Genomic DNA, 17,132 nt, shown 5'->3' with positions numbered 1-17,132 from the left:
GTGTAGCAAGGACTTCAGAAGTGCAGTATTATGGTTGCTGCCAGAAGTACTTCACTAGTGTGGCAATACTGATGGCTAAGCCCAGAAGACTCGTGACGTGCCAAAGCATCACAACAGTTAAAATAACCATAGAAACCAGTGCTTTTCATCACAACTGTTTTAGAAAAATAATATTTTGCCTAAAAATAATAGGCTTTATGGCTTTCCAAAAGGAAATGAAAGAACTGTTCTAATGATTGTCTTGATTTTATTCTAATTTTTTTTTTAATATGTGAAGGAATTAGCAGTGAGAAGGTGCTGGGAAGAGGAGTAGATCTGTCTCCAAATATTTCCATTAATCTGGCATATGTTTAATACAATTAAATCATGGAAAAATATGAATAATAAAAACTTTGCCACTTCAAGTACATCTCTTTATTCCTTTCAAATAAAGTAATAATAAAAAAGAGCCACTGTGAAATTGTGTGGGCCTAAGATCTCTGAGTCATCTTTAATCTGTCCTAATTTAGAACTAGATTGATGAATAATCAGTAATTTAGAACTAACTGAAATTTAGACTGATGCAACAAATTTCACAGAGGCATTCCCAGTTCTTACTGGTTTTGTAGAATCATTTTTACAGCCTACAGCTGACACTCCTGTGACCTACATCTTTTCCACCAGAGAAGTTCCAGCTTCATGGACCTTTTCCCTGATGTGGGGGTTAGCCATCCCCAAGGAGTGGCCTCTTTCTGGGCAGGCAGGCACTGGTGCAAAGCCCAAACCGAGCTCCTCTCCTGAGCAGGGGAGCTCCAACACCCTGGGCCTTGCCATGGACAGAGGGTGCCCCTTCTCTGCTTGCTCTGACCCTCCTGCCCCAGCCTTGCTCAGTTCGATTCCTGCACCTCCCGTGAGGGACACTCTCCACACAGATCTGGTTCTGATGCCTGGGAACCACAGCACTGTTTTTCCTGGATTTTAGCCAGGGCTTCCCCTATGGAAGGGATACAGATACACAGGAGGAGTGTGTTGAGATTTCCCTGGATTTTAGCCAGTGTTTCCCCTATGGAAGGGATACAGATACACAGGAGGAGTGTGCTGAGCTTTCCCTGGCCATCATTAGTGATTCCAGGCCTTAAGAGCTGTTTTGTTTCCCTTTTCCCCACCAACAGCCCTCAGTCCCCTCCTCCCCGACCCTTCCCCCTCAGCACACCCGAGCCCTTCCCGCCCTTTCCCTCTCAGCGCTGGCCCCGCCCCTGCCACGCCCCCAGGGCAACGCTGAGAACGTGGCCACGCCCACAGGCCTGGCCACGCCCACCAGCCGGGACGGCTCTCCGGCCTCCCCTCCCTAATTAACGCCCTTGGTTCCTCCTCCCTTAATAGCTCACTAATTAACCCCTTGGCGGCCGAGAGCAGGGGTTTGAAGGAGCTCAGTGGGACACCCTGGCTGCATCTTTGCAGGGCAAAGATGCCCAGTATTTCCCCATCATGCAGGGCAGGGATCCAGGGCACCGTCATCCCGCAGGAAAGATCGTCCATCCCAGCCGACACCTCCACGAAAGGCAGAGGAGAAAAGCAGGGTGCCAAAGACACAGAACCACTAAAGAGTTCCCCAGCTGAGTGTTATCCCCACCTTCCCACCCCTTCCAGCTCCATGCCATGTTTACAAGAGCTCAGAAAGAGGATAAAAATAGAAACAATCTCGACAGCGAGATTCTGGAAGAAAAAATCCATCTATGCCCAGGAAGCTCCTCTGGAGCCTTCCTGAAAATTGCTGCACTGGGGAGAATAGCGCAGGGTGTCCTAGGACAAAGAGCTGGGCACTGATCCTTCCTAGCCTCCTTGCCCTCCTGGATCCTCCCCATCTCAGGCAAGGATGGTCCTGAATATCCTCCTGGATCTGTCCCAGGAAGGTTCCTGCTCCCTGGTGCAGGACAGGAGGGATAGAGGTGGCCCTCTCACATTCATCCCACTCATTCTGCCATGAACTGGCTTTCCCCTGGGGTGCTGATGCCCCTTTTTAAGCTGTCCAGCCCTATTCCTGAGGGAAGAGTCCTTGACCCATGATGATAACCAGCCTTTGCTGGGGGGCTGGGAGCACTACTGAGGGAGGGGCTGTTCGTGGTAACCTGAAACTCGGATACTGCTGTGTGCCAGGGGTGCTCTGCTTGATCAGATGGGGGAACGCCCTCAGTCCAACACCCACAACTTCCCACAGCTCCTCACAGACAGCATCTGCGACAGACAGGTCTCCCACTACCGTCCCCAGCCAGGGGCCTCGTGGCTCATGGCAGACCCTTCTTCCTCCCCAGGGAGCCTCCTCACAGTAAGGGGGGAGCTCCCCCCCAGCCCAGGACTCACCAGCTCAGCTCCTACCAGAGCCAGGCCGCTGCCTGAGCCCCACGTGCCCTGAGCCAAGTGGGGATTGGCGGCCATCCCGGCCACAGCGACAACAAATCCTTTGAGGTTCACACCTCTGACAAGAGGAAAAGGGCCAGCAAAACCTCACCTCAGGCCCTGAGGAGAGAAGGCTTCAGGCTGCAAGGTCCTCAGGGAAAATGTATGGGAAGGTGCTGGGCTCCATCAGTGCTGCTCTCTTTTGAAACATCACCTCCTGAGGGCACACGAGCCGGCCTTTCCCACATGTCGGAAGCCAAGCAGGCGAGGCACAAGGCTGCCTTGCCTAAACAGGCAACTTCTCTGGAAAAGAGCATGGAAAAGGAAGCTGTGTGCCCCGTGGAATCCAGGTCAGGAGAAGAATACACAGATGCTTCTTGCCACTTGCAACTGTGGTGGGAAAGGTGACGTGGTGAAAGCTGAACCGGAGATGCAGGCGGCCAGAAATAAAAAGAGAGGGAAACAATCAAAAGGGTGTTTTAAAACACCTTAATTAAAAACAATCTTGTAGAAAGACCATCGTCCTCTTGCAGGATGTGGATGGTCACTTGACAAACAGGGACAGAGACAAGGTATGGGTGTTTCATGAATTCTTTGCCTTTGTTTCATGCTTTCTTTTCCTCCGCCTTCAACACTCCTCCCTCGCTTTGATGCCTTCAGTTTTAGCTTTCATATTTTTCAAGTTTTGTACTGCCTTTCTGTGTAAATCTGAACTTATATCTAAAGATCTCTTCACAGTTTTGTAGGACAAAACAGTCCTTTTCCAGCCTGAGAACCAAGGACACCCTTGGCAGCTTCCGGCCCAAAAGTGTAACCAAGGGCGAACTGAAGAAAGCAATCTGGGAGGAGGGAACATCATAACCTGAAGTTGTAATAGGACAATTAACCCCGAAAATGGCAATGAACCAAAACTTACCAACATGTGAAAACCTGTGACGGGTCGTCCATCTTACGTCCATCTTGGCTAGAGCCACGACCAGGCTCTTGTGCTGCCCCAAGGTGTATCCTTTGAAGGCCTTTGAATAAAGACCAACTTGATTCCTTTAACGCTGTCCAGCCTCTGTTGCAGGCAGCCTCTCCGAGGCTCCACCTTCCCAGTGGAAAACATTGCACTGTACCAAGGGACACTGCAAGGCCCTTGAAGAGAGCAAGCCCTGCTCAGCAGAAAGCAAAGCACCCCCTGTGTTTGATACACAGCATTCCCACGCAAACACGACACGTGCCAGCTCTTGGGAAGAAAGAAACCTTCTGGCAGACAAAACCAGAGCAGTGGAGGCACCATGAGCGCTCTTTAGCAAAGCCTGATGTATTTAGAGCAGAGGCACTGCAGAGGCCAGTGAGCTTCTAACAAAAATCTCTCTCTGCCCTCGACAGCCAGCTCAGGAGAGCTCCCCAGAGACAGAGAAACTTCAACTGCCTTTGTCTCTGGAGGATCTGCTCAGGCACAGAGTGCTGGGGTGTTTCCAGTTGGGAACGCTGCAGCGTCCTGGGAGCCGGGGGCTCGGCACTGCTGGCAGCAGCGCTCCTCCTGGTATGCCACTTGCTCCAGGGAACGATTCACTGCCAACAGGCTTGTCGCATTTTGGGGCTACGTGAGCGGTGTGAGGAATGCAACAATAAGTTCCTTCGTGTAACGGAGAGGGAAAAAGCCCTTTATTGAAAGAAACACTACACTTTTTATATAATGGTTCATGGAGCGAGGATTGACATGATCTGATTGATTTGAGGAAGGCAACACCTCTTGAAAACATGCTTTTATGAAAAACATCACGTCTCCAGCAGGTGTTTAATCACTGTTATCCTTTCTTGTCCTTGAGAATCCTGAGAACAGGCTGCTTTCTGGATTCCCAGCAGTATCCTAAATGACACGGGCTGAGCTCCCAGTCTTACTTCCAGGCTCCTTGCTTCCAGGCTTTCTCTGACCACGTGCATCTTCAGCCATGAGCCGGTTCCGCTGATCCCTGGGGCAGGGCGGGGCTGTGATGGCACAAAGGGGCTGAGCGCTGGTGTGAGGCGGGGCTGTGATGTCCTGGCCGCAGCACTGTGACATCAGTGTGCTGGTGCTAGAAAAGCCGGGCCAGCAGCCACAGCTGCCAGTGCAGTCGCGATGGGACGCGCCGGAGCCACCAGTGACGGTGACGTCGCAATGATTGCACTTGTCCTGCTGCTGACCACCGTGGCTGTCTGCTGGGCCCTTGGCCACTGGCAACCACGGAGGCGGCAGACAAGGACACCAAAACAAAGGAAGTGCCCTGCGGTCTGGCCCAGAGTCTCCCGGAGGAAGCCAGGAGCCCCTGTGGCTCCCAGGTCCTCCAGGCCTCGGGCTGCCCCTCGCAAGCGGCCACGTGCTCCCGTGAGCCCCCTGGGCAGCCCCTGCAGCTGCGGCCCCTTGGTGGCCGTGGCCCAGGAGCTGCAGGATCTGATGCTGCTGCTCAGGGATGGCAAGAGGACACGTGCGCCGCTCTACTCAGGGATGTGGCAGGCCTTGTGGAGGGAACTGGAGGAGCTGGTGAAGCGAGGCCACCTGGGCCGCTGTGGCTCGTCCGGCTCCCCAGGAGGCCCCCATCCCTGTGAGAGGCCTCGCTCCACTGTTGCGAGAGCCTCAGCCCTTGCAAGGATGGCACAGCAGCGGAGACCCGCCATCCATGCAGGGGCTTCAGGCTGTCAGAGACCCTCCATCCTGTCAGCAGCCTCTGCTATCTCTGACAGCCTCCATCCCTCGCAGAGGCGCAGGGAGACCTGTCAGCCGGCGGAAGGTGCAGTGCCTGTGGACAGGTCTCCCAGCTCCCTTGGACTCATGGGCGCAGCCCTGACCGTTGATGTGGCCAGGGAAAGCTCACAAGTCCAAATGGGAGCCCAGCCCGAGGCAGGGGACCCTTGTGAGGAGCAGCTGGCAGAGCAGCAAGCGTCCTGGAGCCAGCAGTTGCCGGCCCACTGCTGCCAGGACGCTGTGCTGGGTGTGGCAGCTGGCAACAGACCAAGCCTGGAGGTGGAGATGACCCTGGAGACACCAAGGGGGCTTCTCCATCTGCAGGAAACTGCCCCAAGACAGCCCTCCAGCACTACGAAGGGCTCTCTAATTGCAGGTGAGATCTGCCCAGGAGCTGTCGGAGGCACCCCCGGGGCTCTTGAGGGGTATCCCCAGGCAAGGCCAGGGCCCCTGAGAGCAGCCTGGTCTCCGCTGCTTCAAAAACCCCTGTCTTCTTTGCAGTTGCTCCTGGGATCCCCCTGGGTCAAGCCTCGGGCTGTAGCCCCGGCCGTCCTCAACAGTGGAGTGCAGCCCACGACACCGGGGACAGCGACAATGCCGCCCTGCTCCACTGCTCAGCCGCTCCTGCAGTCACCTCTGGGCCCTGCCCTGCCCCAGCTGTGCTGCTGGTCAGCCCGACGGCTGTCAGGCGGCGGCTGCTGCCCGGCGCACAGCAGGAAGCAGGTGAGAGCAAGGTGGCCCGAGGCGGCTCGGCCCGCCTGACTGGCGTGCTCTTTGGAGGGGGGCCCTGGACGCAAGGCTGATGGCTGGTTCTTGGCCGCAGGGCAAAAGAAGCAGCTGCAGGAACTGTACCAGCTGGGCCCGCAGCTGGGTAGCGGCGGCTTCGGCACCACTTTCTCAGGCATCCGCCTCTCCGACGGGAGCCCGGTGAGTGGCTGTGACTGGCGGGAGAGGCAGGAGGGGCAGGGGCGGGGAGGGGCCGGGCTTGAACTCAACCCTCCTCTCTCCATGGCTTGCAGGTGGCCATCAAACGCGTGGCCCGGGAGAGCGTCCTGCAGTGGGACGAGCTGGTGCGTGAGCGGGGCCAGCGGGACAGAGCGGGGCGGGGCGGGCAGGGATAAGGCCGGAGCTTCGGCAGTGGCAGGCGGGGGATGGCGGGGGGAGCGGGCGTGGGCTCAGCGTGCCAGCCGGGGCATGGCGGGTCTGGCGATGCCAGAGACCGGTGGTGGGGCCGGGCAGGGGGCACCTCCCAGGCATCCCCTGGGGCTTGGCAGGAAGCCCAAGCAGCAGGGGGGCTGCCCGGGGGCGGGCACTGGGCCATCCCAGGCAGGGAGGGGGCAGCGCAGCCAGAGGGCAGCATCAGGCCTGCTGGAGGCATTGTCTTCTCCTCACAGCCCGACGGCACCCGTGTTCCCATGGAGATCGTGCTGATGGAGAAGGTGGGCTCTGGTTGCCACTACGTCATCCAGCTCCTCGACTGGTTTGAGCTGCCTGACAGCTTCCTACTGGTCATGGAGCGTCCGGAGGCATCGCGGGATCTCCTGCAGTTGCTGCTGGAGCAGGAGTTCCTGTGCGAGGAGATGGCGCGCTGGCTTTTCCGCCAGGTGCTGGAGGCCGTGCGGCACTGCACTGCCTGCGGCGTCCTGCACCGTGACATCAAGCCGCAGAACCTCCTCGTGGACCCGGAGAGTGGCGACCTGAAGCTCATCGACTTCGGTTGCGGCACCTTCCTCCAGGAGCGGCCCTACACACAATTTGCCGGTGAGCCCAGAGCCCGGGCCCTGCTCCCAGTGCCAGGCACTGCACGGCCCCATTCCCTCCTAGGCTGCGGGGCGCGGCCTTCAGCCGGCTGCCGGCTGCCGTGCATTTGGCACAGGGCAGATGCCGTGCCCAGAGCCGGCTGCCGGCCCTGCCCAGACAGAGGGGGCTGCAAAAGCCGGGCCCCGGCCCGCAAGGCCGTGGGCTGCTCCGCTGGCCTTGTTTGCCTTGCAGGATGGTTTCTTGGCTTTGGCCAGTTGTCTGGGGGAGGTGGGGTGGCCTGCGGGGGAATTTGAGGCTGCCGACGTGGCCCCTGCCTCAGGCAGGAGGCTGGTGCCAGACTCTGCAAGGCAGCGGCTGCGCCTGGACATCACCGCCTGTCTCCCCTAGGAACACACGTGTACAGCCCACCCGAGTGGATCGCCTTTGGCTGCTACTACGGCCATTCGGCAACCATCTGGTCCCTGGGTGTGTTGCTGTACGTCATGGTCTGCGGGAGCCTCCCCTTCTGGAACGACCGTGACATCGTGTCGGGGCAGCTCTTCTTTGGGCACCAGGTCTCTCCAGGTTGGTATCCTGGCCCCAAGAAGGCAGGCTTCGGCAGATGGCAGCGTGCAGCCCGGCGTGGCCCTCACGCAGCTCGGCAGGGACGTCGATGTGCCCTCAAGGGCCGGCCGCAGGAGGTGGCCTGTGCCGACGGGCTCAGTGCAGCACGTGTGGCTGAAGGAGGTGGCCGTGTCCTGCTGTGCCGCTCTCCCACTCTCACGGGGCAGAGTGGTTCGTGTCCCACGGGCGCTGGGGGCAGCTGGGCAGGAGCCTTCTGCCACTGACCGGCGCTTTCTGCCTTCTCTCCCCAGCGTGTGAAGATCTGATCCGCTGGTGTTTGGCCAAGCACCCTGCGGACAGGCCGGAGCTGGAGGACATCTTGTGCCACCCTTGGGTGCGGGGCGGGCATTTTTGATGCCTTGCCGGATCCTCTGCAGCACCCAGTTACCACGTCCCACGCAGGACCCAAAATAAAACAACCACAAACCCATTGCAGGGGTGTCAAGTCTGGTCCTTGTCAGCAGCTTCAGCTAAAGAAACCTCTTGGGAAAAGGGGTAGTCCAAGTGCTCCCTTCAGCCTTCTTCAAGCTTTCGACACCTTTCCTCAACCTTTCCTTGAGGTGCCTTTGTGTCTTCGGGCACGGGCTGTAGTGCAGGTAGGAAGGGCTTTAACAAGCCAAAGAATGCAACAGTGAAACAACAGCTGTCCTTTCAAGCTGATGCGACCACTTGGGTGTCTCCTGAAGTGAAACAAGGGAGGGCTCTGTGTGCATTCCAAGGGCCAGGAGGTGGCAGGGACAGAGACGTTGCTCTGCTACCAAAGCTGGGAGAAGAACCAGAAGCACCAAAAGGTCATTTTGCACTGAGCCCTGATGACCTCTTCCTCTTTCTTTCCCTCAAATCGGCGGCGACTGCAGGCAAATGCAGGCCAGGCCTCGTGGCTCATGGCAGACCCTTCTTCCTCCCCAGGGAGCCTCCTCACAGTAAGGGGGGAGCTCCCCCCCAGCCCAGGACTCACCAGCTCAGCCCCCACCAGAGGCAGGCCACTGCCTGAGCCCCACGTGCCCTGAGCCAAGTGGGGATTGGCGGCCATCCCGGCCACAGCGACAACAAATCCTTTGAGGTTCACACCTCTGACAAGAGGAAAAGGGCCAGCAAAACCTCACCTCAGGCCCTGAGGAGAGAAGGCTTCAGTCTGCAAGGTCCTCAGGGAAAATGTATGGGAAAGTGCTGGGCTCCATCAGTGCTGCTCTCTTTTGAAACATCACCTCCTGAGGGCACACGAGCCGGCCTTTCCCACATGTCGGAAGCCAAGCAGGCGAGGCACAAGGCTGCCGTGCCTAAACAGGCGACTTCTCTGGAAAAGAGCATGGAAAAGGAAGCTGTGTGCCCTGTGGAATCCAGGTCAGGAGAAGAACACACAGATGCTTCTTGCCACTTGCCACTGTGGGGGGAAAGCTGGTGTGGTGAAAGCTCAACTGGAGATGAAGGTGGCCATAATTGCGGGGCACAATAGAAAGAGTGTCCTAAAATACATCACTTAAAAATAAAAACATTGCAGGAATAACATTGTCCTCTTCCAGGATGTGGATGCTCACCTTAGAAACAGGGACTGAGGCATGGCACAGGTATTCAATGAATTTTTTGTCTCTGTCTTCAACACTCATCCCTCCCTTCCCAGTGAAAAACATGGATTATCACATGGAACCCTCCAGAACCCAGAGGAAGGTAACCCCTGCTCAGCACCATCCAAACCATCTGTGTGCTATCCAGCACATTCCCATCCTGAATCCAAACCCATCTAGTAAGCACAAATATATGCTACTTACTGGGAAGAGAATGGATCCCATCCCATTGAGAACCAGTACATCAGCCAGTTCTTCATCCAGCACATCCTCTCCCTGCTCATCTCACACCTGGACACCTGCCCCAGAAGTATTCTGTGAGGGATAGGATGAAAACTCCTCTTAAAATCTGAAACAGTACCTGCATTGCCTTCCCATTATCCATGAGATGAGTGGCCTCTTACCAGCAGGATAATCAATCAGTTAGACAGGAATTTCCCTCTCTTATCTCATGCTGCCCATGGCTGCTGCTAGCACCGTCCTTCCATCACTTCCCAGTAGAGCCAAGTATGACCTTCTCCACCATTTTTCCTGCTATCAAGATGAGATTAACAGGGCTGGAGTTTCCTGGAAAGTCCAAGCCCTTCCTTTCCAGTTGGATACAGTTGAGCCAGCATGGATGTCTTTTCTTTCAGGAGCTTGGGTAGATGATTTAGGGGCTTCCTGCTGGGACATATTGGGATGAATCCCATCCAAAGCCACAGTCTCATGGATATTGTTCTGGTCCAAGTTGTCCTCAGCAATCCGAAATGGAAGATCACTGTCCCTCACACCACTGTGCCTCCCCTACTGGACACCCTTCAGCATCCAGATAAGCTGGTGGTGCTTGTCAGAGCCAGGGTCTGTTGGACAAGGACACTGGGAACAGCTAAAAGCAGAGAGGACACCCAGAGAGCCGAATTCCCACAGGATTCTGCCACTCCAAGTGGGTCAGCCTGTCCTGAGAGGATGCTTGGCATGGCTTTGGGCATCAGGGTCCAGCTGGTCCAGGTGAGCTGCACAGCCACAGAGGGCTGAGCTGAGTGTCAGCCACTCACAAAGAGCTGGGAGAGTCTGTGGACAGGGCACGGGATCCCAGTGACCTCCTGCACTCAGTGCCAAATTGCTGGTTAAATTTACTTACTTTGCTTAAAGCATTCTTGTACTGTCATTTTTTCAGGGGAAAAAATCTTACATTAAAAAAGAAAAAATGTAGGAAAACTGATTTTTTGTCAGAATTAAACACACAATAAGTGGCACAATATCAGCATGTTTTTCTCATGTGGTTTTTTCCTGTCCCTTCACTTGTCAGAGTATTCTCAAAAAGAAATTGGTTTCTTATGGTGGTTTTGATGAATGATGCACATTTTCGCTCACTACTTTGATTAACCACAATGAGATCACTCAAGAAATATGTTAGCATTTGCTGTTTTGAACTTCAGCAGAAACGTAGCTCCACACAGTAAAATTCTCAGGGTTGTACACATTTTCTTAAGAGACTGAGTTCCCTATTCAGTTTGAACAGGATCTTACTGCTACATTAGCTAGTTTGATTAAAGAGTTTAGAAATGGCATATTCATCATTAGCAGTTTCCTTACACAGATTGTTCCACACAAAAACCCCACTCTAGATGCTCTTTTATTTCACTAGAGCCATTTATTATTCATGTCACCTAATTCAGTTGCACCAGATCCTAAGACTTCTATTCAGGTGAAATTCCTATTGAAGCCAAGAGATTCCTGTATTAAAAAGTTTAAGTATCTCTCTATGCCTGCTTGAGTGTTATCAAGTCTGGAGTTTTATTTCTAGATTATCAGCAAATTTAAATATTCATGGTTGATTCTCCAGTTCAGAGCTGGCTATTAATAAGAAAAAGTACGGTGGCAAAGAGCTTCTTAAACTCAGGAATGTTCCCTAAATACTCCCTGTAGCTGGAGAGCTTGAGGTAGTTTTTATTCAGTTTTTAGCTGGTCTACTACCTAATTCTGGTACTTCTCTATAGAATTACTGTTTTCCACTGATGTAGGCATATGCCTGAAAAAAGTTTTTTAGAAAAAAGGGGTCACAATGTCCTGGGAAAATAAGCTATAAATTAGCATTACTGCACTGCACTTAAAAGCAGACTTGCTGGGGTTTTTTTTTAATCACAGTAAAATGTGATGTCATTTGTCATTAATTTACCATGAAGTTGGTATTTTAAAGCAACTGTCTTCTCTGTACAGCTGACATCACAAGAAAAGCTTCATATATGGAAACGTCTTAGCTGCAAAATGGAAATTTCATTAACATATGAATATTTCCATTTGCTCAAATACAAATATTTGCCCAGAATTTTGAATGTTTTCTAGTTCTCTATTTTCTTTGAATGGATTTAATGGTGATTCTGCCTCTTGAAGCAAATTTAAATCCCACTGCTGGAGTCCTCAGAATCCAAGAGAAACCCAAAGCAGATATGCCTGCACACAGAGTGTGTGAGAGATATTCCTGGGATATACTGGACAGATGCTAAATTAGGGAGACTGAGAACTCTACAAAAGGACTAAAGCAAGATAGACTCCAACAGAGAACCAATTCCAATGCCTCAGTCTGAGCAAGGCTTTTGTACAAAATTTGGCCATATAGGCTCTTTAGCTATAGGAAGTTCAGCAGGAACACAGAGCTTTTATATTTAGGGTTCAGAGTTTGCTGCTCCTAATCTGAACATGATGATCCTCCTGCAGTATTTAACTAGAACTTTTGGATGAATAATCATCCAACACCATGTAGCATCAGCCAAAATGAACAAAGAAAACAGGAACAAACCAACCTCCCCTTCCCCAGTGATTTCCAGGTGCTAAGTACATGGCAAAGAGAGGTCCTAGCTAAACAGGCAAAAAAATGCTACCCTGGGTGTCTGCAAAGTTGTTCTCATGTTCTCACTCCTCTCTCCAGCCACAATTGCTGTTGTCCAGTACTATCTTGCCTTTCTTAAATACATTATCCCAGAGGCAATACCAATGTCACTGATGGGCTTGGCCTTGGCCAGTGTTTGGTCCATCCTGGACAGTCAAAAGCTTCTGGCAGCTTCTCCAGAGAAAACTCCCTGCTCTCCCTCCCCTTCCAAAACTTTGCCACACAAACCCAATACATATAACCACCACAAGTCATACAAATAACAAAACACCAGAATGTTAGAACTATTTGTTACTTGTCAAGCTATCATTCAGGTAACATAAAAGATTAATATAGCTGACATTCCTTTAATTAGAAACAAAGGAAAATACACAGATGCAAAGACCTGCATGTAAAAAAACTACACAGGAAGGTAAAAATATTACATAAAACCCCAACAAATCACCACCACAAAACAACCACCCCAAGCCCAGTGTCTGCTTAGTGTTTTTTCCTGGCTTTTAAAATCAAACTCTTACACATATATATATATCTGAGGCAGAATAAACACTGATGAGTTGTCTCCTCATGTGAGGGTCAGCTGGATGGTGAATAGTGTTCTTGGTCTTGGAGACTGACACTGAGATAAAACAACTTTTTCTTCCACTGACAGTTACTTGTTGATTTGCAGACAGATCCCCCCTTGATCCTCAGAGATAGCCTTACTCAGATTTTTCTAGTAAATATTCTTTGATCTATTCCCTGGTATATTTACAAATGGTAGCTTTGTTTTTTCATCCCATGAAGATACCACCTTTGCCGTTTTGCAATAAGCACCGCTGGGGCAAATGCTGCAAACAGCTTGGCAGCAAATGGAGCAGGACAACCTCAGCCACCTGGAACATCTGCCATCTCCAGGTCTGTCACACCCTCAAGAGTGACATATCAACCATAGCCACTGTTCTCTGTAATAAGTTAAGCACCACTTGCTTCACCCCTCTTGTCTCACTCTATCCTGGCTTTGCCTCACCTTGAAATTAGAGGCTTTAGGAAGAATGTCATGCAAAGCTTTGTGCCTACATCTGCACAGCTGGTTTGTTTCCCAAAATAAACCTCACTTCATATTTTACAAAATATCACAGATAGAGAAAGGCAGGGAGTTTTGATGTTTAGCCTACCGTACTCATGGAAAAATCCCTTTCTCTGCTTTGCTTTGGTTTTTATTTGCTCATTTTTTAAGCCTGGCTTTCATGTCACAGCTGCAGTGTTCCTTCAGACCTTGTGCCCTGCACCAGCAGTTCCAGCTCCTGAGCTGAGCAGAGAACAGTTCTGGGGTGGGGCTTTCAGCCTCATCAGCGTCCATTCGAATCAATCATTTGTTTTATTTCCATCGATCTCTCGGGTTTGCCACCCTCTGTCTCACTGTGCAAAGGCTCGATCCCATCTGTACCAAGTCCTGGGCAATGTTTGCAGCAGCAGGGGCTGGAGGCAGCATCAGAGGCTGCCTTTGGAGCCTTGCTCTCCCCTTGGGTTTTACAGAGGGTGACAGACTCTGCCTTTAAGGATCCAATGTTTGTTTAGAACACTGATCCTACAGCTGGACGGTTCAGGTAAGCGGGGTCAGAGTCTTGGGCACACAAGAGGTTTTGTCCCACAGAGACCAACTGAACTTCCTGGGATAGCACATAGATGGTGCACTGGGACCTTGGGGTTCATAGTAAGCGTTGCCAGATGATTGTGGGAGGTTGAACTGAAGTGATCTCCTGACTGAGAGCTGCATCTCCCCTGCTGCTGGCAGAAGAGGCAGAGCTGGGACAGGACAGGTCCATTCCTCAGTTCCCCAAAATCCCATGTTTTTCTTCCCGGGGCTGCTGTGGGCGTTGATTCTGTCAGCCAAGAAATGACTTCCATGAAATGTGTACATTTGCTTGTGTCTGGTAGACATGATTGGGTTTTATGAGAGACCTTTTATCCCACTGTATGCACTATGAACATGAGAGTTCCTGTATTTCGGTAAGTGGTGTGAAGTGACAGATGTGCTGTGCAACAAGCTCAAGCAGTGACTTATTTCAGAATGGCGTGTCAGCTACAGAATGAGATCTGTGAACACGTGCGTTGCCTGTGCAAGCTGTCTGACGTTGTGTCTGTGCTGGATCTGCTGCTTTCATTTGCCCACGCCTGCGCCCTTTCTGATTGTGGTAAGTTTGTTTCCTCTTTGATTCTCTTAGGGGCCAGAGAAAGACCCTTCTGATGGAGAATAACCAGGCTGTTTTGTCCGGTTCCATTTCTTTTTCTGTGTCTCCATAGTCTGTAGGTGAGTGTCTCTGGTCTGCCTTTGCCACTTGTCTGCTGCTGTGCTTTCTGCTGCCATTCATGGAAATTAAATTCTGCTGGTTAGCTGCTGTAAGCCTTCCCAGGCACTCTCCTCAAAACAGACAGTTTAAACGTATGCTATTCAAATGCACAAAGGGTGTGGCCATTCTCTGTTTGCGCTTTTTTCTGTTCCATTAATGCTGGTACGTGAAGAGGAGCCACATGTCATCAGTTCAGAGAAGAGCTGTGTTCTGACAGAAATCCACAGAGATAGTTCCAGCATCCAGTGGATCTTTGTAGGCGTGGTACATTCCCAAAGAATCAGTATGGTAACATACAACAGAAGCAGAAGGAATGCTACTGTCTTGTTTACCACGCAAATCCTGGGTGCACATGTAAAAGTAACAGGAGTCCACGGCCCTTGTACTTTATAACAATGCTCCAGCTCTTTGCGTTTTTGTTACTGGAGTCCAGCCCAACTTACTAGGCAACAAAGCCACGGAATTTAGAAATAAAGTTTCAGTTAAGGGTTTCTTTTTGCAGTCATCAATCAGGAAGGCTTACATGGTATCCATAACCTGTAGCTGAAAGTGGCCGGTAATTCTTCCCAAGAGCTCTGCTCTGGAAGAATTTACTTTATTTCCAGACACGGCAGTTTAATTATGTGAAGGTTCCCACACTAACTCCTCAGTGTTTGGCATCTTTTTTTCTCATTTGTCCAGAATTTACCGATACTTTAGCGATCAAGCAGGGGTGGCATCCCATTCTTGAAAAGACAGCTCTGGCAAAACCTGTGGCTAGCAACACATCCCTGACAGAGGTCAACGGTCTTGTCATTGTTACAGGACCAAAGGTGAGTGGAAAATCGACATGCCTGAAACAGATTGCTCTCTGCCAAATGAAGGCACAGATTGGTGGGTAAGAGTGTACAACATCAATCCTCTTCTGCAGCACATTTTTTTCCCTGGTTAAAAATATTTATGAAGTTGAATGATTTAGCTTCCAGAAATAACATTATGTAACCATTTTTTTCCTTTTAGCCCCCTAATGTGTCTCATTCTACCCATTTACAGTATTGCCAGCAGTAACTTGATGTTGAGGTGTATTCCGGAGATAGAATTAAAACAAAGTAAATGTTTTATTTTGTAACTCTCTGAAGCTTACTGTTTATTAACAAAAAAAAATCCAAACCAAACAAAAAAAACCAAAATGAAAACAAAAAACCTCCAAACAAACAAAAAACCATGCAAAGAGGAAAATATACCAAAATTATTTTAATGAAAATTAAATCTTTACCCCTTAGAAGAGCAGGCTAAGTTAATATCGGAAGACATAAAATGAAAGGCAGAGATAAAAATTACATTAAGAAAATCCTGATTTGTGTTTTATATGTTTAGGACTAAAAGCTGCAGAATTGTCCTCCCTACCACCACGCATCGTTTTGGATGTGAAGGAAATCACAAATCAGGTTGCAAAACAAATTTTGGTGTGCGGTAGAAAATTATGATGCTGAATACACAGTTTTTATGCAATTCAAATGTATTTTCAGTTTCTGGAAGGATACAGGATGAGCACTGCCTATGTTTTAATGCAAACAGATTTCATTAGACTGTATTTCTGAAACCACTTCTGAAAGGTGACGCTGAAGGTCACACTGTTGGCTGACAGCGCGAAATGGCCCTTAGGGTAAGGGAACGCTGGATGTAATGTTGGTATGCAAACCAAGAATGCTGAGATCAAAACCAGGCTGGGAAATAGCTAACGCTAGTATTTTTATAATAGAACGTGATTTAGTTCGTATTTTAATGCATGTGTATTTTTAAGAGCAGCACAGGCGGAAGAGCGCTCCGGAGATGATGAAGCAGAGAGCTGCGCACCAGTTAGCAACGAGCTTGGTTCAGACTGCCAGCAATTCTCAGCTGGACCCTGGCAGTTGGCGTGGACATTGGAAAGCTCTGAAGAGAAAGTAGGTAGCCAGTTGTCCCACACCTGGAAAAAATGATGAGCAACAGTAACATGTAACAGAGGCTGCTGCTCTAGTTTTTACGACTGCATGATGATTCTGGTTTTTCCCACAGTGTTAGTGCTGTCTTTTCACGTGGTGTTATATTTTTAATTCATAGTGCAAATTACACTCAGTGATGGAAGATCATATCCTTTATGGGTGTCCCCCCCCCGCTCCCCCAGCATAACTGGAATGAAAGCATTTGCCTTCTATGTGAAACACAATTCATTTGGATGATAAACTGTATAATTTTCATCATTTTAGAGCAGTGCTGAGAGGATAGGGAAGAACTGGGCCAGAGTACTAAGGAACTCAGAATTTCACGTGTGACACAGAAGAAAGCTCAGATTGCAGGAAGGGAAACGTGCCCAAATTGGCTCGAAGCAGCAGTGTTGCTGCCTGTTGTCGTTCAGTTGTGTCTTCTGAAAATGAGACCGTTCTAATCATTGTGCTGTGCTGAACACTTGTCACTTCTCCCAGTGCCAGGAAACAGGTGAGGCTCGAAGCAACTGTAAAGAACTTGGATGTGTGAAAACAGGCTGTTCTCTCTTCTCCAGAGCAAGCAGTTTGATGTCATTGGCAATAAAGGTTCCGAGTTTTCTCATAGTCCTCTTGCTCAGTCTTCAAGTCACTGTAGGATTTCCAAAGAGATGACAGAGAAGCCTCTCATCGTGTGCATTCCGATCACACATTGATACTGGGAGGGGAAGGGAACAGACAGAGGTGAAATTTCCCTGAGAAAAGGTTTGGAGATGAGGGCGCTCCCTGGCAGTACAGGCTGGGATTAGGGCTGAGCAGGACCAAAGCTGGAGCACATCAACCATTCGGCTTTCACCTCATGTTTTGTCAGGGGCTTTATGGAGACGGATGTTAACTGAGGAGTCCCAGGCAGGAGCAGGTGAGTGGCAGTGGGGGGTGGGTGGCGCTGGGAGCCCTCCCGCAGAGGGA

At 50.7% G+C, this 17,132-nt stretch overlaps 2 protein-coding genes across 3 annotated transcripts; both read left to right on the top strand.

Annotated features, from left to right (window-relative positions):
* Nucleotides 1-6,065: 6,065 nt before the first annotated feature.
* On the top strand, nucleotides 6,066-7,843 carry LOC116995096 (serine/threonine-protein kinase pim-3-like). The gene is made up of 4 exons (XM_033057458.1): nucleotides 6,066-6,156; nucleotides 6,481-6,847; nucleotides 7,235-7,411; nucleotides 7,702-7,843. The coding sequence occupies exons 2-4, from the start codon at nucleotides 6,502-6,504 to the stop codon at nucleotides 7,803-7,805; spliced, it is 627 nt and encodes a 208-aa protein (XP_032913349.1). The 5' UTR covers nucleotides 6,066-6,156; nucleotides 6,481-6,501; the 3' UTR covers nucleotides 7,806-7,843.
* Nucleotides 7,844-13,896: 6,053 nt separating this feature from the next.
* On the top strand, nucleotides 13,897-16,149 carry LOC116995098 (mutS protein homolog 4-like). 2 transcript variants are annotated; one of them, XM_033057461.2, is made up of 3 exons: nucleotides 13,897-14,064; nucleotides 14,902-15,032; nucleotides 16,009-16,149. In XM_033057461.2, the coding sequence occupies exons 1-3, from the start codon at nucleotides 13,941-13,943 to the stop codon at nucleotides 16,147-16,149; spliced, it is 396 nt and encodes a 131-aa protein (XP_032913352.1). In that variant the 5' UTR covers nucleotides 13,897-13,940. The 2 variants fall into 2 exon arrangements, with proteins under 2 accessions (XP_032913352.1, XP_032913353.1); XM_033057462.1 differs by lacking the exon at nucleotides 16,009-16,149 and adding an exon at nucleotides 15,577-15,602.
* Nucleotides 16,150-17,132: the final 983 nt, after the last annotated feature.

Source organism: Catharus ustulatus, chromosome 4 (assembly GCF_009819885.2).
Source record: "Catharus ustulatus isolate bCatUst1 chromosome 4, bCatUst1.pri.v2, whole genome shotgun sequence".
Taxonomy (NCBI): Eukaryota; Metazoa; Chordata; class Aves; order Passeriformes; family Turdidae; genus Catharus; species Catharus ustulatus.
This window is presented reverse-complemented; position numbering and strand designations above follow the sequence as displayed.

Coding starts and splice junctions, on each gene's coding strand:
- LOC116995096 (XM_033057458.1), top strand. CDS start 6,502: ATGGAGATCGTGCTGATGGAGAAGGTGGGCTCTGGTTGCCACTACGTC. Junction 6,848..7,234: donor GCCCTACACACAATTTGCCG/GTGAGCCCAGAG, acceptor TGTCTCCCCTAG/GAACACACGTGTACAGCCCA. Junction 7,412..7,701: donor TGGGCACCAGGTCTCTCCAG/GTTGGTATCCTG, acceptor TTCTCTCCCCAG/CGTGTGAAGATCTGATCCGC.
- LOC116995098 (XM_033057461.2), top strand. CDS start 13,941: ATGGCGTGTCAGCTACAGAATGAGATCTGTGAACACGTGCGTTGCCTG. Junction 14,065..14,901: donor CTGCGCCCTTTCTGATTGTG/GTAAGTTTGTTT, acceptor TCATTTGTCCAG/AATTTACCGATACTTTAGCG. Junction 15,033..16,008: donor TCATTGTTACAGGACCAAAG/GTGAGTGGAAAA, acceptor TTTTAAGAGCAG/CACAGGCGGAAGAGCGCTCC.